The 25,761-nt window shown below is 66.4% G+C and overlaps 1 protein-coding gene and 1 long non-coding RNA gene across 5 annotated transcripts; one reads left to right on the top strand and one right to left on the bottom strand.

Moving 5' to 3' along the window:
* Positions 1-1,527: 1,527 nt before the first annotated feature.
* On the top strand, positions 1,528-24,345 carry PIK3C2B (phosphatidylinositol-4-phosphate 3-kinase catalytic subunit type 2 beta). Of its 4 annotated transcripts, none has more exons than XM_066982967.1 (33): positions 1,528-1,567; positions 9,045-10,030; positions 10,751-10,851; positions 11,039-11,193; positions 11,337-11,457; positions 13,807-13,918; positions 14,206-14,285; positions 14,366-14,429; positions 15,066-15,212; positions 15,513-15,546; positions 15,849-16,044; positions 16,927-17,049; positions 17,794-17,961; positions 18,064-18,175; positions 18,253-18,395; positions 19,054-19,242; positions 19,406-19,499; positions 19,790-19,884; positions 19,961-20,141; positions 20,211-20,318; positions 20,401-20,493; positions 20,603-20,732; positions 21,040-21,176; positions 21,314-21,483; positions 21,638-21,794; positions 21,900-22,009; positions 22,149-22,350; positions 22,473-22,597; positions 22,674-22,791; positions 22,947-23,028; positions 23,117-23,223; positions 23,309-23,437; positions 23,516-24,345. In XM_066982967.1, the coding sequence occupies exons 2-33, from the start codon at positions 9,122-9,124 to the stop codon at positions 23,702-23,704; spliced, it is 4,881 nt and encodes a 1,626-aa protein (XP_066839068.1). In that variant the 5' UTR covers positions 1,528-1,567; positions 9,045-9,121; the 3' UTR covers positions 23,705-24,345. The 4 variants fall into 4 exon arrangements, 3 of the variants coding, with proteins under 3 accessions (XP_066839068.1, XP_047927148.1, XP_066839067.1); XM_048071191.2 differs by lacking the exon at positions 1,528-1,567 and adding an exon at positions 4,155-4,280; XR_007165910.2 differs by lacking the exon at positions 1,528-1,567 and adding an exon at positions 7,235-8,362 and having other exon boundaries at positions 8,401-10,030; positions 23,117-23,227; positions 23,516-23,654.
* Positions 14,774-17,079, bottom strand: LOC136786933 (uncharacterized). Its single transcript, XR_010826552.1, has 2 exons — positions 16,943-17,079; positions 14,774-15,524 (listed from the first exon to the last, which is right to left on the bottom strand). It is a non-coding gene; the product is annotated as an uncharacterized lncRNA (long non-coding RNA).
* Positions 24,346-25,761: the final 1,416 nt, after the last annotated feature.

Raw genomic sequence — 25,761 nt, 5'->3', positions numbered from 1 at the left:
CAGGACCCAGCAGCGAGGCTCCCCAGCACACCCCCGCAGCCCCCTCGCACCCACCCGTGGGTGCCGTCAGCACCAAAACCTGCCTGGAATCGGGGTGCTGGGGCTCCCCCCACACACCGCTGCTTAACGCCTCGGTCATTAAGCACGTGAAATAACCCAAACCAGGCTCGGGCCTGCTCCTCGTCCTTCCTGCGGCTCCTGCACGGGTGGAATCGGGCACGGGGCGATGCTCGGCGGCTCCCCCCCAAAACTCCTTCGCCCTTTTCCCCGCACAGGCCGTGGGTGCTGCTGCGGTGCGGGGGCAGCGCCGGGGAAGCCTCCGCTGCCTCACAGGGGTTAGGAGACTAAAACAGGAGAGCGGGGAACAATCCGTGCCGGGACGGGGAGCAGCAGGGCACGGGGCTCTTCCAGCAGCCCGGCTTGTCCCCGAGGTGGGGACATTTTCTGTCAGAGGGTGGCTGCAGCCCGCGGGGGGCTGTAGGGTCGGATTTACCCCCCAGGGCCTGGTGGGAGACGGAGCCTTGGGGTTCACTGGGAATTGCGTGAACCCCAAAACCACCCCCTTAGCCAGGGTACCCCCAAGAAGCGCAGGCCGGAGCCATCCCACGTCAGCACCAAACCCGAAGCACCAGCTGCAGCGTGGCTGTGGGGCGAGCAGCCCCCCCCACACCTTGCCGAGGATCCCCCACCCCATTAGGGGCTGTAGGGTGTCCCGCATCCTCCCCCAGCTCCCTGGAGCTCCGACAGCCCCCGGGGGAACCACCAGCAGCCGGGTGCGCTGGTGGGGCTGGTGGGGTTGAATTTCGGGGGGGATTTTTTTTGGAGGGGGCAGCATCCTTCCCCAACTCCCTGGAGCACTGACACCCCCACGGGCTGGCAGGGCTGCATTTTGGGGGTGGATTTTGTTTTTTTTTTGGGGGGGCAGCATCCTTTTCCAGCTCCCTGGATCTCTTCCCACGGGCTCAGGGCTGCAGCAGCATCCTTCTGCTCCCTGGCACGGTGACACCCCCTGGGAGAACCACCAGCAGCCGGGCGCGCTGCTGGGGCTGGTGGGGATGCATCTATTTATTTTATTTTTTATTTTTTTAAAGGGGGGCAGCATCCTTCCCCAGCTCCCTGGATCTCTGATGGCCCATGACGGCAGCCTCCTCCCCCAACTCCCTGCATCCCTGGGGCTGTCGGGGCTGCATTTTTTGGTCGATTTTCTTTTTTTATCGGGGGGGGGGGGGCAGCATCCTTCTCCAGCTCCCTGGCACGGTGACACCCCCTGGGGGAACCCTCAGCAGCCGGGCGCGCTGCTGGGGCTGCCGGGGCTGCATTTTTTATTAATTTTTTTTTTTTTTTAAGGGGGGGGGGGCAGCCCCGTGCAATGCTGCGGGTGGCCGGGAGATGGCTCCGCACCGCGCTGCGCCCCCTCCATTGTCCGCAGCCGCCGCCGCGCTCCCTCCTCCCGCAGCCGCCGCCAGCCGGGACCCCCCCCCCCCCCCCACCCCCGCCGGGACCCCCCCCCCCCACCTGCCGGGACCCCCCCCCCAACCCCCCCCGCCGCCGCCACCGCCCGGAGCAGGTAACGGGGGGAGCTGGGGGACGGGGAGCACCGGGAGGTGGCAGGGAAACCGGGGGGGGGGGGGGGGGGGTCCGCGGGAGGAGGCCGGTTGGGTGCGATCTGCGGCTCGTTCCGGGTTTTCCCCCCTTTTTCTAGGTTTATTTTCGCCCCCCCCCGCGCTGCGGGGGTGTCGGGGTGCCGTAGGGCGCCCCCCCCCCCCCCCTCCGGGTGCTGCCCCAAAGCCCCCAGCCGGGGGATTTTGGCAGCCCGGGGAGTCGCAGCCGAGCTGGGGGGGGGGGGTGGAGGGGGGGGAGGGGGGGTCCTGGCCTTAAAATGTGCTTGGGGGGGGTCGTAGGGGAAGGGGGGGGCGTTTGCAGAGCGGTGAAAGAGCCCCCATCGCGTTGCAAAGTTGCCAGCGAGAGAAGTGTTGGGGGGGGGGGGAGCCAGCGCCAGGCTTTCCGTGATGTCAAAGTGTCCCCCCACCGGGATGGGGACGGGGACGGGGACAGGGATGGGGATGGGGACAGGGATGGGGACAGGGATGGGGACGGGGATGGGGACAGGGATGGGGATGGGGACAGGGATGGGGACAGGGATGGGGACAGGGATGGGGACAGGGATGGGGACAGGGGTGGGGACGGGGATGGGGACAGGGATGGGGACGGGGATGGGGACAGGGATGGGGATGGGGACAGGGATGGGGACAGGGATGGGGACAGGGACAGGGATGGGGACAGGGATGGGGACAGGGATGGGGACAGGGATGGGGATGGGGACAGGGATGGGGACAGGGATGGGGACGGGGATGGGGACAGGGATGGGGACAGGGGTGGGGACAATCCTGCACTTGTGTGCGGCCGGGAAGGGTCAGCTCATCCCACCGAGGGCACGGTGCAGCCGTGGGCTCCGTGTGCTGCTCCTCCGGGTGCCGGGCTCGCTGCAGGCTCCCTGCTCCTCCAGCAGCCCCGCGGATCCCTGCGGAAACGCTCCCGCGCGTGTTTAGCTCTGAACTCCCCAGATATGTGAGCTGTTACCCCTGAGCAAGGGAGATGCGTCGACTCAACCGCAGCTATTCTTGGCTGCAAAGCCAGGCACGAACGCGATTGTTCGCAGGGTCTGGGCCGGGGTGAAACCAGCACAAGTGCGAGCCGGAAAAAAAAAAAAAAAAATCGATCATTTCCTCCTCCACCGAGAGGGAAAGCGCAGCGGGGAGCGCCACGGGGCGAGGGAAATCTGCACCGAAATGGGGTGCTCGGGTTCTCCCGGGCTAACCGCCCCGGCAAGGTGCTGCCCCACCTCGCCTCGGGAGCACGGCCTTAAAAAAAACGAGGGCAGGAGACAGGCAGGCGGGCAGGAGGGCGAGCCACGAGGCAGCCCTGCCCGCCCGCTGCGGCGTGCGGCGCTGCTGCCGTGCGTGCGCGCGTTGCTTGGATGCGCCCCGTGAATTTGCACGGCGTGGGAGAAGCTGCAGCAGCCGCCGCCCGTCCCGAGCGTTTTGGGTGCCGGGAAGGAGCCGTGCACGCCCGGCCCACGTGCGTGGCTGTGTCTTGTCTGACTCCCACGAGACGCAAATCCGCCTCGCCGAGCCGCACGAGGAGCCGGTTCCCATCGCGGGCTGGGCTGGGGGTGGCCGTGCCCTCTGCACCCCGATGGGGGGGGACCGGAGAGAGTGGGGCGCACCCCAACTGCTGCGTGTCCTCCGCGCACCCAGCTCCTGGATGGGGGTGAGCCCGGTGGCGGTGGGAACGGCCATACGGATGGGGGTAGCAGCAGGATCCATATGGATGGGCAGCAGGAGCAGCCGTACGGAGCACGCAGCAGTGATCCTGCAGCAGGATCGGGCCCCTGGATCGGGGGGCAGCCGCTGCTTGCCAGCACACCCCAGCGGGACCCCCCTGGTGCAGCCGGGCTGGCCGAAGCAGGGGCGGCGTTGCGGTGCCGTGCTTCACACCGCTGGGCTCTATGGGGTTATAGCGGCCCGTGCCGGAGGGCAGCGAGCCCCCCGTGCGGGCTGCGCACCCCCCTTGCGGGCAGCACCGCGGTGCTGAGCGCTCGCAGCGGAGGAAGCCGAGATTTGCATAGGAACCGAGCGCCCCGGCCGCCGCGCCAGGGGAGCCCGACCACAAGCATCCCCCGGGGACGCCGAGCACTGAGAAAACCCAGCCCAGGCTTCGGGCACGGGGCGCCGGAGGAGCCGGGGCTGAGTAAGACAGAAACCCCGAGCTCAGGTGTGACCCGGGGCCGGGCGAGACGCGGGCGTTTCGGCTCGCTGCCGGAGCCACCGAGCGCCGGAGAGGAAGCGGCGCCGGGTGGCTTTGCAGAAAGGTCCCACCCTCGCCCCTCCCCGCGTCCCCCTCGCTTTGCTCCTGGCCCTGCAGATGCTGGGTGAGGTGCAGCACCTCCCGCGCATCCTGTGTGGCTCTCACACCTTGCTGCGCGTCCCCTCCGCTGGCCCCAGCGCGTGCCATGAGGGGCTTTGGGGGGTTCCTTGGCACAGCTTCCTCCTTCGGCTGCCCCGTGCTCGGGGGGCTTTCCCGTCCCGAGCCTGACCCATCTTCCCCAGGCAGGATTTCCTCCCGAGGGTGGAAATGCGTAGAAAAATGCTCGAAGAGCATTTGGCATCGGACAGCTTCACATCCTGCCTCCTCCAGAGGGCTTGGACCGGGCTGGGTTCCTATTAATAGGAGGCGTAGTGGCCTCGGGAGGAAGGAGCTCCTCGAGCTGCGAGGAACAGGTTGGGAGCAAACGGTGCTGGGCGTTTGCAAGGCGTTTGCTGGGCTCCGCGTGCGGGGCACGGGGCTGCTTCGCTGCCTGTCACAAAATGCTCGATGCCGGGGGGAATGTGGGGGGCTCCCCATCGGGGCGTGTGGGATGGTGGGATGGGGGCTGGCTCCGTCTCGGAGGGACGACGACTTCTTCCTCGAAAGCTCTGCTGGTGATTTGTTGGGGTTTGGTGGAAGGGCAGCGGTCGCCTCCCTGCCCCGCGGCTCCCGCAGTACCGATCGCTCCTGGGGTAAAAAATTGGAGGTGCTTGAAAGTGTCTGTGGGGATCAGTTTGGGGGGAATCGTGTTGATTTTGCTGCAAGTGGATAAGTCTGAGTGCTCGTTTTGCTGGGTTTCGGGTTAAGGTGTGGTGTTTTGGTGGTGCTGAGTGGGGCTCCAGGAGCGAAACGCTCGAGGTTTCGGTTTCGGTTTGAAATGACCTTTAAAACCAGATTCCCTTTCTGGAGCTCCGGCTCCAAACCAGGAAGAAAATCCTGAGCTTTGGCCCTATCAAAACACAACCTGGGGATGGACCCAACGAGCCTCCCTCGGTCACTGCACTGCTGGGAGACCAGTGCCAAGGCCCCCAAAGGCCCCAATTCCCCCTGTTTTGGGGGCAAGCAGGAGGACTGAGAGCAGAGTCTCTTCCAGAACAGGGAGGGCTGAATCCTGCGCGCTCTGGGGGAGCTGGAGCTGGTGGCGGGCTCTGTGAGGCTGTGCTGGGCACCGCACATGTGGACATAGGAGCATCCCTGCTGCTGCAGGCTCCAGGACATTTGGGGAGCTTTGTCACCCCACGATGTGCTGTGACGCACAGCGGGGACGTGCCACGGGGCCGGGGAGGCCGCCAGGAGCCGTGTCCCCAAGGCACCCCCGAGCATCCCGGCTCCGGTGGCTGGGAACGCGGGCCGCCGGGCCCCGTCCAGCAGGAGAGGCAGGATGGATGGACCCGCAGCCCCCGAGGTGAAGCCGGGGGCTTTATCCTCCTCGCGGGGGCTTTATCCTCCTCGCGGCCGCTCCTCCCTCCGCCGGGTTATAAATGGGTGGGAATTGTCTCCCCCTGATAGGCATAACCTCCTTCCCCCGGCTCCCACCGCCGGGGGGGTGCCCCTCCGGGGCTCGTCGCTTTCCTTCCTCGCCCTCAGATGTTTGATGTCTTCCCAGATGCTCCAGGCCTCTCTATCTGCTCCCAGCGCAGCTGCCTGCGAGGGGGAAGGGAGGAGGGGATGGGCAGAGCCGGGGGGCGAGCACCGAGCCCCTGCTGTGCCCTGGGCTCCCGGCCCCGTGCGTGGGATCCGGCCGCGCGATTTTCTGCTCGGCTTCCCCCGTCCCTCCCCACGCCGAGCAGGTGCTGCTCAGCTGCTGGGGGGCGGCTGCGTGGGGGCACCGAGCTCCCCCCAAACCCCTCGGGTGCCCCCTGCGCCCCCAGCCCACCCTGGTCCCCCCTCGCCCTCTTCCCACCCCGACGCTCGGCTCCTTGCGCCTTGTCCCTCCCCGTCCCGCTGCTGCTGGCTGCGGGGGCAAGGAGAGCCCTGCGGGGGGCCGTGCACCCCAAAGGCCACCCCAAAGCATCCCCCAGGGCTCGGGCTGGGGGCTGCAGCTCTTGGAGGTGGGGGGGGACCCTCGGGCACAGCTGGCTGGAGGGTTGGGGAGGTTGTGCCGGGCTGGGGGCCCTCGGGGACCCCGTATTTCCATGAAAGCATCCGGCAGCACCAGACTTGAGCAGGTCCGGCCGGCCGCGCCGTGCAAACCGGCTCAGAAATGAAAAGGCGGTGGGGAAAAACCCCGGGCGTTTCGGGAGGGTTTGTTCCTATTTCTCCACCCGCTGCTGGCCGGCTGGGCGGCCGTGGGTGGGTCGGGTTCTTTTGGTGGTGGAAAAATAAACTCTGCGGGGTCTCCGGGTGTGCAGGTGTGAAAACAGCCCCCCGACCTCTCTGCACCTCCCCGAGGGGGCCCCGAGGGTCCGTGGGGAGGCACAGGGTGGGCGCATCCTTCCTGCGTGGGGCTCTCCGGTAGATGAGAGCAAGGCAAAGCAAACGTTTCGCCTTGGTTTTGTTTCTCCTTGGTCCTCAGCACCCGAGGACTGTCCCAGACGGGAGGGTGGGGTGGCTTTGTGCGCGTGGGGCGTGCGTGGCCGGGGAGGTGTCCCCCCGATTTGCTGCTCGCAGCCGCCGATGTGGCAGCGCCGCGGTTCCTGCTGGAGCATGAGGGATGTGGTGTCCGCGTGCGGCTCCCCACAAGGCTGCAACCTCCCTTTTTGGGGCTTTGCTGGTGGAAACTAGGAAGAAAACGACGTTAAGCCACAAGCCGGGGAGGGTTTGCAGTGGACAAGTGCTTTTCCCTGCTGGGCTGCCCCAGCCGAGCGCCGTGCTGAGGCAGCAGGAGCCGCTCCGTGTCTCGAAGCATTTCTGTGCAAGGTGGGACGCCGAGCGCTCGCTGAACGCGTCTCCCGAGGCTGACGTGACCAGCGCACGTGCCAGGAAATTTAAAGTCAGAAAATCGCCCCTATATGAGCAGCAGGGATATTTTAAAGAGGGGGAAAAAAAATCCGCTCGTCTGCGCCTCCGGAATTCGGTGCCTGCCCCTGGAGCTGCCAGACGGCGCCTAACCCGCAGCTCTCAGCCCCGTGCCCTTTTTATAACGGGCTGGAGGGCAGAGGGGGCGTTCGGTGGGAATGCAGACGTCCCCTTACCAAACCCCACAGAGGAGCCAGGCTCGGCCCTGGCGCAGGTGCTCTTTGGGGTTTTTCGTGTGGGTTTGCATCGCCTCGGTCCTGCTGCCCGGCTCGTGGCGGAGGCAGGATGGGGCCGGCCGCTTCGGGGCCGCTTCCTCTGCTTCAGACTCCAGCAGATGCTGTTCCTGGAGACAAGAATGGATTTGTAGCTTTGTCAGCCACAAAAACTCAGGTCTATTTTATTGCTTTTGGGTTAAAAGCACGTTTGCTTTGTTCGGCTTCCAGCAGCCCAGGATTGCCAGCTTTTGGGATTTCTGTTTTTCCGGGAAAAGCCCGTGGCTGCCGGCAACGCCCCCCCCTTTGCTTGCACGGTGGCACCCAGGGCTGCGGCACCGACACCCGAGCACGGAGAGGGTCGAGCCCTTTCCTTCAAAACTGTAATTTTGGGGAGAAAGCGTGCCTGCAGCAGGCAAAGCCAGGGCTGGGCTGATTAGCAGCCATCTGGTTCGGGGCCACGTGGCTCGGGGGGGGCTGGCTGGGTCTCCGGGGCTGCTGTGGGGGCAATTGGCAGCCTGGGCTGCATCCCACGGGGATGCTCTGCTGGGTGCTGGAGGTGGTCGCACCTTGAAGCAGGGCACCGGGTTGTCCCCAGCCTTGCAGGGTGCGTGGTGTCGGGGTGAGGAGGGCTCTGGCTCGCAGCTCACACCCCGCGTCCTCCCCTCGTGGATGCTCGTGAGCCCTGGCCGGAGCGAGAAAACACTCAGCCAGCTCTCAGCTCCGGAGATTTCAAGTGCCGAACGTCTCCGGAGGCTTTGGGCTCGCTCCACTTTTCTGTTTAACATCCACTTGGGTATTTATTTTGCTAGGAAGGGAAGAGGAGGGGAAATAGCCTTCCTTGGAGAGCGCCGGGCCGGCCTGGCGGCGCTGAGCGAGCCCCGGCAGCGGTCCCGGGCGCGCGGACGGCGGGGAGGGAGCGGCGGCTCTGCGGCTCCGCGGTCACCGCGGTTTGTGTGCCTTGGTCAGGGGCCAGGAAGGTGGTTTCGAGTCAGGCTTTTCCTCCTCTCTGCTTGCGGCTCAGTTCTGCAAAATCGCTGGGTTTGGAAGCTGTGCGACGCTGGGGGCTCGCAGCATCCCTGCAGAGGGACAGCAGCCGGCTCTGAGCCCTTCCCTGGGGCAGAGGGGGCTTGGAGGGGCTCGGAGGGACTTGTCGGGTCCCCTGGGGAGGCTTTCAGCTCTGATTTATTCTCTGAAGCATCCTGGGCTGGTGGGAGCTGGAGAATAGCAATGGGAGCTGGTGGGCAGTGGTTGCTCCGGGTTGTCCAGGGCCCCGTGCAGGCTTTGGGGTGAGCAGAGAGCAGCTGGGTAACCCCTGGGGGCAGGCTGGGGGGGCTCTGCATTGGGTAACCCCTGGGGGCAGGCTGGGGGGGCTCTGCCTCGCTGCCTGCGCTGATGCAAACCGAATATCCTCTCCCCCGAATATCCTCTCCCCCAGGGGAGGCAAGGCAGGAGGGGCCGCAGACGCCCTTCCTTCCTCCCTTGCTTTTCTCCCTCCACTTTTCCTTTCTGATTGCAGAGTGCTGCTGGCGGGGGCCGTGGTTTTCTCCACGCAGCAATGCCCCCGAGACTACCGGGGGGGCTCGAAGCCGTGCCCGAGGCACGCGACGGCAGCTTGCCGGGCCCCGCGATGCCGGCGCAGGGCACTGGGGTTGCAGGTTGAGTCAGCCCCAGATGCTGGCGCTGGCCCCGCCGCCCTCCCTCGGTGTCTTATTTTGTCCTCGGGGAAATCCAGCAATAGCCCCAGCAGCTGCTGCTGGGGGCCGAGCAGCCCCGCGCGCCTGCCTGGAGGCTGCGAAAGCTTTCTTTAAGCCATCGCTCTGCCGAGCTCGTGAACGTTTCCTTTATTTCATCGCGGAGAGGAAGGGCCGGACCTCGGGCGCTGCCAGCCCCAACCCTCCGTAGGGCTCCGAATGACCCCTGGGTGCATGAAGCTCCGAGGCTCATTAGGGCCAGCCCTTGACGAGCTTGCAGAGCCGTTAACCCTCGCCTTTCCCCTCCGCCCAGGTGGCCGGCGGTGCAGCATGCCCTTCTCCTGAGCCCTCTGAGCGCGGGAGGAAGGAGAGGTCCCGGTGCGCGGAGAGATGTCCGCCACGCGTGGCGATGGGGAGCACTGGAAATCCCTCGAGTCGGTGGGCATCAGCCGCAAGGAGCTGGCGCTGGCCGAGGCCCTGCAGATGGAGTACGACGCGCTGTCGCGCCTGCGGCAGGACAAGGACAAGGAGGAGAGCCGCGCCAAGCAGCGGGGCGAGCGGCCCCTCATCTCCTGGGACGACCCCGCCGAGCCCAACGGCTGCGCCGGCATCAAAGCAGCACGGGGCCTCTCCGGCTCCGACCCCACGCTCAGCTACGACCCCCCGGCGGTGCCAGAGGGGTCCCCGGCACCCCGGCCCCCTCCCGGGCCGCCCCCCCGGCCGGACAGCCAGCCCTGGCTGAAGGCTCCGCTGGCCGGGGACTACCTGTACATCTTCGACGGCTCGGAGGGGGACTTCCTCGGGGAGCCCCTCAACGGCACCTCGCCCCCCGACGGCGGGGGCAGCTCCCCCAAAAAGCTCTCGCCGCCCCCCCTGCCCCCCCGGCACTCCATCTGGAGCCCCCCCGAGGGCAGCCAGCGCCTGGGGAAGGGGTCCCCCCCGTCCTCCAAAGCGCCCCAGCCCAGAGACATCAACATGTTCTCGCACGAGCGAGCGCACGGCAAGCTGCTCGCCCGGCGCATCTCCGAGGAGGACCCCTACGGCCTCGCCGACTACGAGGGCATCAACGACGCCATCACCTGCCTCAACCTCAAGTCCACCTACGAGTCGCAGGTGCTGCGGGAAGCCTCCCGGGGCTGGAAGGAAGGCAGGAGCATCTTCGAGAAGGAGTCGAGCGGCAAGCCGGTGGCGCGGAGCAAGACCATGCCCCCCCAGGTGCCCCCGCGGACCTACGTCTCCCGCTTTGGCAACAGGAAGAATCTGGCCCCGAACAAGAACCGCAGGATCTCCGTCGATCCGGTAAGAGGATTTTGGCTCCCCACTTTTGAGGTCGGGAGGGATGGAGGCAAAGCGCTGGGGAGAGCTGGAAATGGGGCGGTGAATGGGGGGTGCAGAGGGGGGCTGTGGGTGCCCGCAGGCTCTTGTGTCCTGTGGCTTTGCTGTGCCCAACCTCCTCGCCTTGCTCCCAGCCCTGCCGTGCCCCCAGCAGCCCGGCACGTGAACGTTTGGGGGCTGCAGGTGGGCTTCAGCGGGCTCCTGTCCTGCTCTCACAGCCTCTCCTGGTCCCCCCCCTCGGTGGGCGAGCGCTGCAGCCGGGCACCGCTGGCAGGGGCGGTGTAAGTCGCCCTCGGCTTTCTCGCTGCCAGAAACCAATTATAAAAGAGCATTAAAATTGTCTTTAGTGGCTGCCGTGTTCTCTGCCTTTCTCTGTCTCCCGTTAGCTGCTGGCTGGGTTAATTGCTCTGACAGTGGGGCCATTGTTCGCCGCAGAAGAGCGGCGGAGGCTCGGGGACCCCCGTGCGCGGGGGGAGCCTGGCACCGGGCGCGGGCAGGGCTCTGCTGCGGCACCCTGGTGGCCCGGGGACGGTCCCCCCATCCCTCAGCATCCTCAGATCGGCCTGCCCTGGCTGGGCAGAACGAGGCAATTGATCTCCTCGGTCCCGGAGGAGCGAGGCGGGGGGCAGGGGGAACGCGGGGAGCCCCCGGGGTGCCGCTGACGGGCTCGTGCCCTGCCCGCAGGTTGCCCCCCGGCCGCACTCCTTAGCCAACGGCTACGAGCTCTTCGAGGTGTCGGAGGAGCGGGACGAGGAGGTGGCTGCTTTCTGCCACATGCTGGACGTGTGAGTACCGCGGCCGTGCCCGAGCCGTCCCTGCGCCCCTCGGCGCGCCCCGAGCCCTCGCTTGGGGGTGTCGGGCTCCGTGCTCCGGCGAGGGCAGGCAGCGAAATGCCCCCAGACGGAGGCGTTTTGAGGGGGGGGGGGAGGACACGAAGGCAGGCACCGGCTCTGAGCCTGCCCCTGCCCGCAGGCTGCGGTCCGGCCCCAGCACCAAGGATTATTCCCTGACCGGCTTCGTGTGGAGCGCCGTCAGCCTCAGCCCCGAGCACCTGGGGCACGGCATCAGCCTGAAGGTGACGGTGGTGTGCGACAGCCTGCGGGAGCCCCTCACCTTCACCTGCGACTGTGAGTGTCCCTCGGGGGGGCTGGGAGGCAGGATCAGCCCCGAGCAATGCCTGGGGGGGATTTTTGGGGGGGTTCTCCCATCGCACGTGGGGTCACACCAGCCTGGGGACGCCGGGGCTCACCGCTGCTCGCTGTCCCCGCAGGCTCGTCCACCGTGGACCTGCTCATCTACCAGACGCTGTGCTACACGCACGATGAGCTGCACGCCGTCGACGTCGAGGATTTCGTGCTCAAGCTCTGCGGCTTGGAGGAATTCTTGCAAAAGTGAGTGCTGGGGGGGGGGGGGGGACACAGGCACTGCACTGCTCACGCGCCCGGCCGCGCTCGTTCGGCGCAGGCGTGATGGATGGCCCGGGTCCGTCCCTGCCTCCCGAGCCACCGCAGTGCTCTCGCCAAAAGCAGCGTGTTGGGAGCATCCTTCCCTCCCCGGGCAGGATACGAGTCTGGGAGCTGCCAAAAAAGCTCTTTGGGAGAGCATTAATAACGGCCGTGTCACTGAGCCGGGCGGCAGAGCCCTGCTCCGGCAGCAGCCCAGCTTCCCCCAGCCTGTTTTTTAAATTGCAGGAGCTGGAAAAAGCCATTTCCAGGGGGGGTAGCGGCGACTGGGGGCGGTTCAAAGCCTCAGAAATGTCCCGCTCTGCGAAGCGGGGAGAAAGGGGACAGGTTTCCCTTCCTTAATGAAGCCGGGACTGCACGGAGCCCAGGCACGGGGCTGCCTGGGGGCTTGCTGCTCCCACCGAGGCTGCGTTTCTGGCTCCGATAGCCGGGGCAAAGCTCCGTCCTGAGCGAGGTGCAGCGTGGAGGCAGCGGCAGCCACGCACGCAGGGGCACATGCCGTCCCTCCCGGCGGCTGCCTGCCGCCAGCCAGCTCCAGCCCTGCCTGGAGAGCGGCCCCACGGCCTGGCCCTGCCGCTCGAAATCGCGGGAGCTTTGCCACAGCCGCTGCTCGCTCCAGTTTCAGGCCCTAAAGGGGCAGCTGGGAATTGCTCGGCACGGGATAAGCCTGCACAGCACCGGCACGGGGGGTGCAGAGCCCAGGACGCGTGTGCGCGCGTGTTTGCATGGATGCAGCGGGGTTGCTCGCATGCTGCCACCCAGCCCTGGGCACAGCAGCAGGTCCGTCCGTCTGTCCCTCTGCTGGGGGGGCTGCAGGGAGCCCCCCTTTCCCCTCGGTACCCGCTGGGCTTCAGCCGTTGGTTTCTTTCCTTCTGCAAATGCTGCCGTTGTCAGCAAAAAGCTGTTTTCTGTTTGCCGTAATGAGCCTTAACTAGAAACAGCCCCCGTTGGAAAAACGGGATTTGCACCAGCCGAGAGAGCGGTGCTTTGCCACGCCGCTGTGCAGCCCGCTCCTCGGCGTCGCTTTTTGGAGAGGGAGCCAGGGCTTTCGAGGATGGAAGCTGGCTCAGGCCGCCAGTCAGGGCTGCAAGCCCGTCCTGGGTTCTGTGCAGGATTCCTGCGCCATTTGGGGCAAATCCCCTCATTTCTGCCTAACTTCGCCGTTTGGAAAAGGGTCGCAGCAGCGTTGTCCTGCCCGTTAACCCAGCTGGAGGCATCCTGGGCTTGCAGCAGGACAGCCTGTCCCCAGCGAGCAGCTCCCGTATCTCCCGGGGCCCTCAAAGGACCTTTGAGAAAGCCCTGGGAAATAAAGCCCTTTTGTCGCCCGTCTTTTCTTTCCACGTCTTCCCCCAACAGAGGAGATGCTGGAAGTGCCAAAACCCTCCGTGCGGAGCCGGTCGGGCGCTCGAGCTCTCCAAACCAGCCCGAGCTGCCATTGCTTTCCACCGCTTGGCATGCGCGAGGCACGGGGGGAAGGCTGGACGGGGCAGGGCACCCCAGGGGATGGAGCAGAGCACCCCAGGGGACAAAGCAGAGCATCCCAGGGGACGTTTGCAGCCCGAGGCGGGGTGCGCAGGATGCCGGCCCCGCGGCGATAAGGGCACGGCGCTGCCCAAGGGCCAGGCTTCCTGCATGCAGCGCCCCTCCTGCAGCAGGGCAGGACCCAGCACCAGCAGCCGCGCACTGATCAGGCTCCGCGTCCCCGTCCCCAGCAGCCCTGGGGGTGCCCCTGGCGCCCCCCCCCCCCCCCCCCGCATCCTGCCATTGCGGCTCCATCCTGCCATTGAGCCTGCAGATGTGCCGCCCCCATCGCGGCACCGTGCCCGGCTGGCCACGGCACCGCCGAGGGCTGAATTGGCTCATTCTCTTCTCATTCTCTTCCGAAGCTGGCAAGGAAAGCGGGGCAGTGTGGCGAGCCCCGCGGGCTCTGGTCGGGGGCTTTGCCATGCTGCAGGAGCCCCCGGTGCCAGCCTTTCCCCCTGCTGCTGCCGGGCTCCTCTGTGCCCGCTCCTTTTTGCACCAGCGGGGCCGGCTGCGGCTTTTTTGAAGGATGCAGGGGAAGGAGGAAAAACAATAACTTATTCTTCGGGCTTTTTAAGCACGAGCATCCCATTGAAGCGTTTTGCAGGCGAGCAAAGCACGGCCAAACCCCAGCCACAGCCATGCCCGGCCGCAGGGATTTAGCACGGGGCTGCTTTTGGGGGATTTTTCCCCCCAGCCTGGTCCTGGCGGGTGGAGCGGGGCCGCGTGCTGAGCCCGTTGTCTGTGCCCCTGCAGCAAGCACGCGCTGGGGAGCCACGAGTACATCCAGCACTGCAGGAAGTTCGACATCGACATCCGCCTGCAGCTGATGAGGAGGAAGGCTGTGCGCAGCGACCTGGCCCGCACGGTGGGTGCCCGCGGGGGGGAGCGCCCTCCCCGCCTGCACCGGGACCCTGCCCCGGGGAGATGCTTCGGCTGGGTTAGGGTTTGGCAAACCCCTCCCTGCCAGCTCCCTGCTGGGTGTAACCTGCAGGGATCGAGCCCCCAGCCCCGTATCAAGCCTCTTAGAGGGGACCCATGGTGGGGAGAGGGGCAGGAGGGCTCGCAGGGGTGGCACGTCTCGCGGCACGGCCCCGTGCCGGTGCAGGGGCAGCACCCACCCGCAGCCCGCGCTCAGCCCCTCTCCTCCTCCAGGCCAACGACGACCAGAGCCCGTCCACCCTCAACCACTACATCCACCTGCAGGAGAGGCCCATCAAGCAGACCATCAGCAGGTAGGGGGCATGGGGCGAGCACGGGCCCTGCGCCGGGTGCCCTCCCCGCTGGGGCTGAGCTCCGCTCTCTGCGTCCGCAGGCAGGCGCTGAGTCTCCTCTTCGACACCTTCCACAACGAGGTGGATGCTTTCCTGGCAGCTGAGGTGAGCGTTCAGGGGCTGCGGTGCCTTGGGGAAGCGCCGGGTGGCACCGGGACAGCCCTGCCCTTCTCGTCCCCTCCCTGGAAGGAGGCTGGCTTTGGCACAGCCTGGCTCCGGCGCCCTTGCCCACGTGCCCAAGGTGCCGGATTTTCCTGGTAGAGGCTCCAAGCAGCCTCTCCTGCCCGGGGAGCCCCGACCTCTCCATTCCTCCGAGCATCGCCACTTGTTCCTGCACAGATCCACCCTGTCCCATCCCGTTCCTGTGCCCCAAGGGGCTGCCTATATCCGAGGGGACAGCATCGCCCCAAAAGAAGGGGCTCCCATATTCCCAGGGAGCGCAGCAGACATTTGCTGCAGACTTTTTTATTATCACGATGGGGCTCAAAGTCTGCATCAGAGGAGGGGAAAGGAGGGAAAGGAGGGAAAGCCTGCACGTGGCAGCTGCGTGGTGGGTTGGGGAGCTGCCATGAAGGCTGAGGACAGCATTTATTCCTCTCCTTGGTCTTTTCTTGGGCACAAGAGGGTGCAGGCGCCGCTCCCCATCCCCTTCCCTGCTTGCTGCCGGCTCCCCGAGGGCAGAGGCTCTGCTTTGCCCTGGCTCTGAGCCCGGGGCTCCGCTCAGCCTCCCCCTGCCCGCAGGGAGACTTCCCGCTGAAGGCGGAGCGGGTGATCCAGTCGGTCATGGCCATCTGCAACGCCCTGGCCGCCGTCGAGTCCCAGGAGATCACGGCCGCCCTCAACCAGATGCCCCCCTGCCCCTCCCGCATGCAGCCCAAAATCCAGAAGGTAAGGGCAGGGGGAGCGGAGCTGCTCGGCCGGGGGGGCGTAAAGGGAAAAAAAATCATCCTTCCTTCCTCCTTCCCGCTGCACCACGTGGAAAATTCCTCAATAGCTGGGAGCAGGCAGCTGCTTGCCCTGCCCGTGGCAGCAGCCGAGGAGCCGGGACCACGGAGCTCCCCCCGGCCGCTTACGTAAAGCCGCTGGCTCGGCGAGCTGCTCCCAGCCGCGGCGACGCGCGGGGCTCCTCCTGACATTGCTCTCGTGGTTTCTTTCTTCTTTTTTTTTTTTTTTTTTTTTCCTCAACAGGATCCAAATGTCCTGGCCAAGAGGGAAAATCGAGGTATTTCAATTCTCCTCCTCCCCTTCTGGGCTTAAGTTCCTGGTGCTTTTAATCCTCAAACCCCTCCTCCTCGATTATTACGGCCAAAAAATGCGTTTGAAACCGTTTTTTAAGAAACGAGGGTTTCTGGAGGCCGTGCCTGTTGTTCCTCCCCGTGAACCCAGCAAAGTGGGAAGCCTGAAATCCCTCCCCTGGCCCGCTGTGCCCCAGAGGAGGGGACGTGCCCGGGGTCCCCCCAGCATCCCCGAGGGACCGGCGGTGCGGGGCAGCCCCGTGTCACCCCCCTGCTGCCTCCCCTGCAGAGAGGATCGTGGAGAGCCTGACGGCCGCCATCCTCGACCTGGTGGGGCTCTACTGCAACACCTTCAACGCCGACTTCCAGACGGCCGTGCAGGGGAGCCGGGAGCACGGCGTGGTGCAGGAGGCCTGCCTGCTCTCCTGCCCGCTCTCCTTCACCGTCTACGCCACCCACCGCATCCCCATCACCTGGGCTGCCAGGTAGGGGATAAGATAAACCTGCCTGCGGGTCCTGGGGCTCAGCACCCTGTTGGTTACCCATCAGCAGGGCATTCCTCCCCTAGGCTGCTGTAAAAAGCATGTCCCAAATACTCCGCATTAGAGCTAACCCACCCCAAACCTCCCCAAAGGGCAGGACTGCGCGCCTGGGTGCGCACTGGGGGCGCTGATGCTGGCGGGCTCCGCGGTGCTCTCCCACCCCAACCCCACAAACCCTCGGGGCTGCAGCATCCCCCCGATGTGACAGATGGCCCCGGTGCCGCGGCAGGCTCCTTTGTTAGGTGCCGCGGTGCCCGGCCCCGTGCAGGGGGACGGCGGTGGTCCCGGCGGGCGGCGGGAGCCCACCGCGGGGAGGGCGTGCGAGGCAGCGGCGGCGGCAGCAGCCGCCCCGCCGGGGACCCCTCGCCTTTGTCCCGTCCTTAATGTATTCCCCCTGGTGACTGGCTCCGAACAAAGCCGGTAGCCTGGGAAATGCCGGCATCCCCCTGACCTCCGGCGCCCCGCAGCCCTCCCCGGATTGTCGCTCGGCACCTGCCACATGGCAGGGCCCCCCCCGGCAGCCCCCCGTGTGACGGTATGCGCGGTGGCATATGGTGACGGGGACGGGAGGGGTGGGGGCTGCTGGCTTTACACCCCCTCCCCTGCTCAAAGCCCGGCCGGGGGAAGGCGAGGAGGGGGAGCCGCTCGTGCAGGGGCCGCGTTGGAGCACGGCCGGCGGTGGGGAGAGCTCTGAGCCTCCTTGCACCCCCAGGCATTACCTTCCTCCTCCCCACCCCGCTGCTATGGGGTTTGCCCCTTGGCGTGGGTGAAGCCCAAGCACCCTCAGTGCTCCCCCTGCTCACGGCCCCTCTGCTCCCCTTGCAGCTACGAAGATTTCTACCTCTCCTGCTCCATCACGCACGGCGGCAAGGAGCTGTGCAGCCCGCTGCACACCAGGAAGGCCCACGTCTACAAGTACCTCTTCCACCTCATCATATGGGACCAGCAGTAAGGCAGCCCCCTGGCCGCAGGGTGGGCACGGGTGGTCCCCAGCCACGCTGCTTCCTCCTCCTCCTCCTCCTCTCTGCGCCTCTCGCTGTATTTTGGGTTTCGGAAGCTCTTGTGTCATCCCCGGGAATAGCACTGGCCCCACGGCGCCAGCCGCGCCGTCCCCGGAGCTGCTTGTTTGCACCCAGGAAAGGGGATCTGCTCCCAAAATAGCCCCGGGAGCAGGCGGGGAGGCCGTGCCGAGCCCTCGCCATGCCTGGCATTCGCCGTGTCCCCGGGAGGTGGGGACGGGACGGGGATAATTTTAGAAAGCGCCTGTGCCCCCGAAGGACACGCGCTGAGTGGGGCCGTGCCGAGTGGGGCCGTGCCGACCCCTCCGTGCCTCCCGCCCGCCCCACGGGCAGGATGTAGCTGGTGCCCTGGGCTCCCCGGGCACGTCGGAGAAGAGCCTCGACCCCGGGGACCCCCAGGGAGAAGCCGGGACGAGGTCAGTGTGCGGGGGACCCCTCCCTGTCCCGCGGCCACCTTCCCAGGGCGCAGAAGCAGCTGGCTGTACCCGACACCGGGGGGGCTTGCCCATGACGTGGGGCCTCGGTGCCGTGCCGGGGGCACGTGGCACCCCCGGTGCCAGGTGCCAGCAGCAGGGGGGGCTTGCTGGGCTCTCTTTTGGCATCCCGAGGTGGGGGGAGGCCGCTGGCAGCACCCGTCCCCGGCACGGTTGAGCCGCCGACTGCTCTCTTGCAGGATCTGCTTCCCCGTCCAGGTGAACCGGCTGCCGCGGGAGACGCTGCTCAGCGTCACGCTCTTCGCCGTGCCCGTGCCCCCCCCGGGGAGCTCCTCCGACACCAACAAGCAGCGGCGGGTCCCCGAGGCGCTGGGCTGGGTCACCACCCCGCTCTTCAACTTCAGGCAGTGCGTGGGGCGTCCCGCCGCAGCGGGCACCCTTGGGTGCAGCGCTGCCACCACCCCCCCTCCCCAAAGCAGCACCCTCAGCCCCCCTCCTTTCTCCTCCAGGGTCCTGACCTGCGGGCGAAAGCTTTTGGGCTTGTGGCCGGCGACCCAGGACAACTCCAGAGCCAGGTCGAGTGCCCCCAACTTCAACCAGCCCGACAGCGTCATCCTGCAGGTGGGTGCCGGCGGCGGGGTGCCGGGGGGGGGGGGGGGGACGCCGAGCCCCCGCTCACCCGCCCGCCTCCGCCCCAGATCGACTTCCCCACCTCCGCCTTCGACGTGAAGTTCACGAGCCCGCTGGCGGCCGAGGTCAGCCCCAAGTACGAATTCGGCAGCCTGGGCGAGGAGGACCAGCGCAGGCTGCGGGAGGCGATGCAGAAGAAATCGCTCTACTGGTGAGCAGAGGGCTCAGCATCATCCTGCTCGGGGGGGTTGCTGAGCTCCCCCCAGCGCTGATGCGGTACTGGCAGGCACAGGGGGTATTTGGGGGCCTGATCCTGCCAGGAAAGCAGCCGGGGGTAGGGGTTGAGTTTGGGAGCGGGCAGAGGAGCAGCCCTCCCGGCTGCCCGGCCCCGAGGGTGGCTTCTCCGGCGGTGTCCCCCCAGCAGGGACAGCTGCCCGGCCCCTTGTCCAGCCCAGCATGGCTGAGCCAGCCGGCGTCGGATGGTGCTGGCTATAAACGGAGAGGATCAGGTGTCGGCAGCTGTGCCCGGATCCCTGGTGCTCAGCAGTGGTGCTGGACGTGCCCTCACCGCCAGCCACACCACTGGGACCCAGCAGCAGGGCCGATCCTGCTTGCAAAACATCCAGCGGGGTGGCTCGGGGGTCCCTGTGGGTGCTCGGTCACCCTGTCCATGGGTGCTCCATGGGCAGCACCCAGCATCACGCAGGGTGGCAGAGCCCCCTCTGCTGAGCTTTCCGCAGCTCGGGGGGATGCTGGCAGGGTCCTGCTTTCCTTTGCCTCTTCCCAAGGGGTTTATCGGTGTCCCCCCGCACCGTGCGTGCCGGGGGCAGCGGGGCGCCCCGTCCCCAGCCCGTGCCGTCCCCGTGCAGGTTGACGGACGCCGACCGCAAGCGGCTGTGGGAGAAGCGCTACTACTGCCACGCGGCGCCCGGCGCGCTGCCCATGCTGCTGGCCAGCGCGCCCAGCTGGGAGTGGGCCTGCCTGCCCGACATCTACGCCCTGCTCGGCCAGTGGACCTGCATGAGCCACCAGGACGCCCTGGGGCTCCTGCACGCCACGTAAGTCACCATCACACAGGCACGGGGCGCTACATGGGCTTGGGACCGCTGCAGGCTGAGCCAGAGGGCGTCCAGCCCCACTGGTGCCGGGTTTTTGGTGTGGGGTGAGTGGGAAGGGTCCCGTGGCGGCCAGCCCACGGGGACGTGCCGCCCCTGGCCGCAGGTTCCCGGACCAGGAGGTGAGGAGGACGGCCGTGCAGTGGATCGACTCCATCTCCGACACGGAGCTGCTGGACTACCTGCCCCAGCTGGTGCAGGTGTGTGCCGGGATGGGGATGTTGTGTGGGGTGTGTGCTGGGATGGGGATGCTGTACGGGGTGTTTGCTGGGACGGGGATGCTACTTGGGATGAGTCCCAGATGGGGATGCTGTACGGGATGTGTGCTGGGATGGGGATGCACTGTACTACACATGCTGGGGTGGGGATGCTTCATGGGACGTGCTGGGGTGGGGATGCAGCGTGGGGCACATACTGGGACCAGGACACAGCATGAGGCATGTGCTGGTCCTGCTGTACCCTAAAACTGTCCCCTCTCCCCCTCCTGCAGGCCCTGAAGTACGAATGCTACCTGGACAGCCCGTTGGTGCGCTTCCTCATGAAGCGGGCAATCTGCGACCTGAAAATCACCCACTACTTCTTCTGGTGAGTTTTGGGGGGGCCGGGAGCGGCCGGGGGGACCCGTGGTGAGTCTGACCCCGTGCTTCTGCGCTGCGGGCAGGCTGCTGAAGGACGGCCTGAAGGATTCCCAGTTCAGCATCCGCTACCAGTACCTGCTGGCGGCTCTGCTGTGCTGCTGCGGGAAGGGGCTGCGGGAGGAATTCGACCGGCAGTGCCTGCTGGTCAACACCCTGGCCAGGCTGGCCCAGCAAGTGCGGGACGCCGCGCCGTCTGCTCGCCAGGTGAGTATCGGGGTCATCGGGGGGTTTATCGGGTCCAGCTGGGTCTCAGCCCCCCGTGTCCTCCCGCAGGGCATCCTCCGCGAGGGGCTGGAGGAGGTGAAGCAGTTCTTCAAGGCGAACGGCTCATGCCGGCTGCCGCTCAGTCCCAGCCTGCTGGTGAAGGGGATCGTGCCCCGGGTGAGTGCTGGCGCCGGGGGTGCCGTCACCCAGCGGGGCCCAGCCGGCTCTGATGGGGTTTGCTTCCCTTCCCCGGCGGCAGGACTGCTCCTATTTCAACTCCAACGCCGTCCCCCTGAAGCTCTCCTTCCAGAACGTCGACCCCCTCGGGGAAAATATCCGGGTCATCTTCAAGGTGAGCTCATCCTCCGTTGGGTGCCCAAACCGTGGGCACCGCGCCCCAAACCGTGGGCACCCTGCCCCTGACACCCCCCTGTTCTTGTCGCTCCCCCGGGGGCTCGCAGTGCGGCGACGACCTGCGGCAGGACATGCTGACGCTGCAGATGATCCGGATCATGAACAAGATCTGGGTGCAGGAGGGGCTGGACATGCGCATGGTCATCTTCCGCTGCTTCTCCACGGGACGCGGACGAGGTATCCCGGTGCGGGGGCATCCCCCGGCGGCGTTGGTCCCCGGGTCGTGATGCTCTGGGGTTGGCGATGGCATGGGAGGTCCTGGGGATCCCCAGGGAGAAGCCACCCCGGGTCACTGTGAGCCGCCGTTGGGTTTGATCCTACAGACCATCTGTAGGACCGTGTTTGGTTCCTACAGACCGTTTGTAGGAACTTTGTGGAATGTCACCCATGGATGGCAGCTGGGTTGGTGGTGGCAAAGGGGGCTGGGGTTTCCGTGCCCCCCACGGGGGAAGGACGGGTCTCACCCTGCTGTCCCGGCTGCCAGGCATGGTGGAGATGATCCCCAACGCCGAGACCCTACGCAAAATCCAGGTGGAGCACGGCGTGACGGGCTCCTTCAAGGACCGGCCGCTGGCAGACTGGCTGCAGAAACACAACCCCGAGGAGGATGAGTACGAGAAGGTGAGGAGGTGCCCGGCAGGGTCCCCGCTCCTCGTGTCCCCCTCCCCAGGGACAAGACATGTTGCTTCCTAGCGTGGGGGCCACCAAAGCCCACCTCGGGGCCGCCCTGTCTTTCTCCATCCCTCCGTCCCCCCCAGGCCGTGGAGAACTTCATCTACTCCTGCGCCGGCTGCTGCGTGGCCACCTACGTGCTGGGGATCTGCGACCGGCACAACGACAACATCATGCTCAAGACCACCGGCCACATGTTCCACATCGATTTCGGCAGGTTCCTGGGCCACGCTCAGATGTTCGGCAACATCAAGAGGTGAGAAGCCACCCCCGGCGCCGCCTTCCCCCTCGCTGGGATTGCACGCGTGGGGCTGCGATGCTTTGGCTTTGGGGTCCACCCTGGTTTTGCGGGTGCAGCCCCTCTCCTCGTGGCGCCGTGCTCACCTTCTGCCCCTCTTTCCCCGGCGCAGGGACCGGGCCCCGTTCGTCTTCACCTCGGACATGGCGTATGTCATCAACGGCGGGGACAAGCCCTCCAGCCGCTTCCACGACTTCGTCGACCTGTGCTGCCAGGCTTACAACCTGATCCGCAAGCACACCCACCTCTTCCTCAACCTGCTGGGGCTGGTGAGAGCCTGGGGCCGCTCGCTGCCCCTCAAAGCGGGGACAGGGTGGCTGGGGGGGCCGCGTCCTCGTCCCACCGCCCGCCCTCACCCCTGTCTCGCTGCCCAGATGCTGTCCTGCGGCATCCCCGAGCTCTCCGACCTGGAGGACCTCAAGTACGTCTACGATGCCCTGAGGCCACAGGACACCGATGCCGATGCCACCACGTACTTCACCAGGTATGGGACACGGGTGGGTGATGGGGTGGGGGGTGATGGAGGGACCCCCAGGAAGGAGGCACGGCCCCTGGCTGCATCTCGTCTCGCCCGTGGGCTCCATGACCCAGCCTCTCCATCCCAGCAAGCGGCCTCGTTGCAGGTTGATCGAGTCCAGCCTGGGCAGCGTGGCCACCAAGCTCAACTTCTTCATCCACAACCTGGCGCAGATGAAGTTCACAGGCTCCGACGCCCGCCCCACGCTCTCCTTTGCCCCCCGCACGCACACCATCAAGACGTCCGGCCGGATCCGCGACGTCTTCCTCTGCCGCCACGAGAGGGTGTTCAACCCCAGCAAGGGCTACGTGAGTGGGGACAGCCCGAGGGGACGGGCAGAGGAACGTTCCCCATCCCTGAGCCCCTCACCCTCGTGGGCACGGGGCGTCCCGGTGTTTCCATCCCGCCTCGCAGCCCCTTCTCCCCGCAGACCTACGTGGTGAAGGTGCAGCGGGAGAGCCCGAGCGAGGTGGTGTTCGTGCAGCGCACCTTCGAGGAGTTCCAGGAGCTGCACAACAAGCTGCGCCTCCTCTTCCCCTCCTCGCTGCTGCCCAGGTACCCCCGCAGACCCTACACCGGGGGGTCTCCTGATGTCCCCCAGGGTCTCTGAGCATCCGTGCCCGCGCGGCAGCTTCCCCAGCAGGTTCGTCATCGGCCGGTCGCGGGGAGAGGCGGTGGCCGAGAGGAGGAAGGAGGAACTCAACGGCTACATCTGGCACCTCATCCACGCCACCCCCGAGGTGGCCGAGGTGCGGGGCCGGGGGACCCCGGGAGGTGGGGATGGGGGTGCTGGGGAGAGGAATTTGGGAGGAAAGGGGGCAAACGCGGTGCGTAAAGCATCTGTGTGCGCACCCTGGATGGCGAGGGACATGGTCACCAGTAATGGCCCCTCTTTGCCCCGCAGTGCGACCTCATCTACACCTTCTTCCATCCACTGCCGAGGGATGAGAAGGCGGCCGGCACCAGCCCGGCACCAAAGCCAGCAGGTAGGTGAGCTGGGGTGCGCGCCACATCCCCTCTGTGTCCTTCCTGTGTCCCCCCCCACGTCCCTCCTGTGTCCCTTTTCCTCTCCAGACGCCACGTGGGCTCGTCCCCTGGGGAAGGTCGGCGGCGAGGTGAAGCTCTCCATCTCCTACAAGAACAACAAGCTCTTCATCATGGTGATGCACATCCGGGGGCTGGTAGGTGCGCGGTGTCCCGGCGGCGCTGGGGCAGGGTCTGCTCGCGGGGCCGGGCTCACGGCGTGCCCCATGCTGTGCCCGGCAGCAGCCCCTCCAGGACGGCAATGACCCCGACCCCTACGTCAAGACCTACCTGCTGCCCGACCCCCAGAAAACCACCAAGAGGAAAACCAAAGTGGCCCGAAAAACCTGCAACCCCACCTACAATGAGATGGTACGGGGGACGGGGACGGGGTTTGGGGGGCTTTCGGGGGCAGTGGCTGAGGCTCTGCCCTGCTCTGTCCCCCTCCAGCTGGTCTACGACGGCGTCCCCCGGGGGGACCTGCAGCAGCGGGAGCTGCGGCTGAGCGTGCTGAGCGAGGAAGGCTTTTGGGAGAACATCCTCCTCGGGGAGGTCGGCATCCGCCTGCGGGACCTCGACCTGGCGCAGGAGAAGATGGGCTGGTTCGCCCTGGGCTCCCGTGGCCATGGCACCCTCTGAGCTCCGGGGCCAGGCACTGGTGTCACCGGCACCTCTGGGGACGCGCCCGTAGGGACCGGGCACCCGTGTGCTGGGAGCTGCCATAGCCGTCTTCTTTTTTAAGTTTACCTTGTGTCAAGGGAGCAACGCGGGGGGGTGGGCAGGGAGGAGTGTCGGGGCACTTCGGGGGGGTTATTTCTTCCTTTGGGATATCTGTATTTTAATTTTTTTAATAACAACGAGTAGCGCGCGGCCGGGCACCGGGGCGGAGAGGAGGCGGCGGCGGTGGCATCGCCGAGGTTGGACTCAGACGTCCCCCCAGGGACATTTGTGCCCCCCAGGAACATTTGTACCCCCCTTATCTCCTCGAGGAGCTGCCTGCTGGCATCCGGGCCATTCCCATCCCGGGGGATTTGCTCCCAAAGGAGAGCAGTGCAGCGGGGGGGGTCCTGCTGGGGTGACCCCGCCAGCCCCCCGGGGAGCACAGAGCCACCTCCTCGGCCCCTCGCCCGGCCCCGCAGCCGGGGACGCCTGCGCCAGGGTGTCGTGGGCTTGGTGCCTGTGGTGCTTTGTTTACAGCGAGAGCTCCGTAAACGGACGAAATGTTTCTCAGGATCGAGAATAATGAACTTACCTTTATATTAAAAGTTTTAAATACTGTATCGAGCGGGAGAGGGCATGAGGGGGGGGGCATGGGGTTTGTACAGAGGCTCCTGCAGCCGGCACTTCGCCACGGCTGGGACCCTCCTGGCCGTGGCACAATGGTGTTAAAATGAAGGCGATGAAGTGCACGGGGCCAGGGGGAGCCTCTCGTCTCCCTGCGGTCCTGCAGGGCTGGATGGGGACTGGGATGGGGACAGGGACGGGGACAGAGTTGCTGTCCCACCCCACGCACCATGGCACGTGTCCCGGCCCCGCTCTTTCTGCCGAGCACGGAATAATTTTTATTCCCATAATTACCCCGCAGACTGACTAAGCGTGCCCGTGGCAAACCCAGCACGGGGTATCTCAATCACCAATTAAACCTAATGAACGTGCCATTCGACCTTGTCACCTCCCCACCTCAGCTGCTCACCGAGCCAGCCCAGGCCTTGCTGCAGGTGGGTGCAGCTCCCCGCGCCCCACACCCGGCCTGGCTGCTGCTAACCTGGCTGGCCTGTGCCGCAGGACCCACCGTGTCCCCATGTCCCTGTGCTGCCATGTCCATATCCCTGTCGCTGTGTCCCATGTGTCCGTGTTGCCATGTGTCCATGTCTGTGTCCCTGTCATCATACCCCTGTGTCCCTGTCGCCATCTCCCTGTGTCCCTGTGTCCATGTCTCCGTATCCGTGTCGTTGTATCCCCACGTGTCTGTGTCCCCGTGTCCATGCCTATGTCCCCGTGTTCTTGTTCCCATGTCCCTCTCCACGTGTCCTTGTGTCTCATGTCCCCATGTCTGTGTCCTATGTCCCTGTAGCCGTGTCTCCATGTCTCTGTAGCCATGTGTGCATGTCCTGTGTCCATCTGTCTGTGTACCCATGTTCTTGTCCCCGAGTCCCTGCATCCCATGTCCCCATGTCCGTGTCCCTGTAGCTGTGTGTCTGTGTATCCATGTCCTGTGTCCCCATGTGTGTCCCCATGTCCGTGTTCCCATGTCCCTGTGTCTGTGTCCCCATGTCCATGTCCCCATGTCTGTGTCCCTGTAGCCGTGTGTGTGTCTGTGTATCCATGTCCTGTGTCCCCATGTGTGTCCCCCATGTCCCCGTTGTGTCCCATGTCCCCCCGTGTCTGTGTGTCCCCATGTTCTTGCCCCTGTGTCCCATGTCCCCATGCCCATGGGTCCCCGTAGCCGTGTCCCCCGTCAGGGCCGCCCCGCCGTGGCTGTCCCCCCCCCGCCCCTCCCGTCCCCCAGGGGGCGCTGTGCCGCGCGGCGGCTGACGCAATCCCTGCGCGGTGCCGGCGGGCGGTGCCTCCTCCTCCCCCCTCCCACAACCGGGGGGGCGGAGCCTCGGCTCCACCCAATCAGCCGCGGCGGCGCCCCTTGACGGACAGCTCCTGCCCTCCGCTCCCGCCCCGCCCCTCGCGGGTGGGAGGGGGCA

Source organism: Anser cygnoides, chromosome 25 (genome assembly GCF_040182565.1).
Source record: "Anser cygnoides isolate HZ-2024a breed goose chromosome 25, Taihu_goose_T2T_genome, whole genome shotgun sequence".
Taxonomy (NCBI): Eukaryota; Metazoa; Chordata; class Aves; order Anseriformes; family Anatidae; genus Anser; species Anser cygnoides.
This window is presented reverse-complemented; position numbering and strand designations above follow the sequence as displayed.

Excerpts from the sequence above, each read along its gene's own strand:
- PIK3C2B (XM_066982967.1), top strand. The coding sequence starts at position 9,122 with ATGTCCGCCACGCGTGGCGATGGGGAGCACTGGAAATCCCTCGAGTCG. Across the intron at positions 10,852-11,038 it reads TTCTGCCACATGCTGGACGT|GCTGCGGTCCGGCCCCAGCA; the intron begins GTGAGTACCGCG and ends CCCTGCCCGCAG. Across the intron at positions 21,177-21,313 it reads AGGAGGATGAGTACGAGAAG|GCCGTGGAGAACTTCATCTA; the intron begins GTGAGGAGGTGC and ends CGTCCCCCCCAG.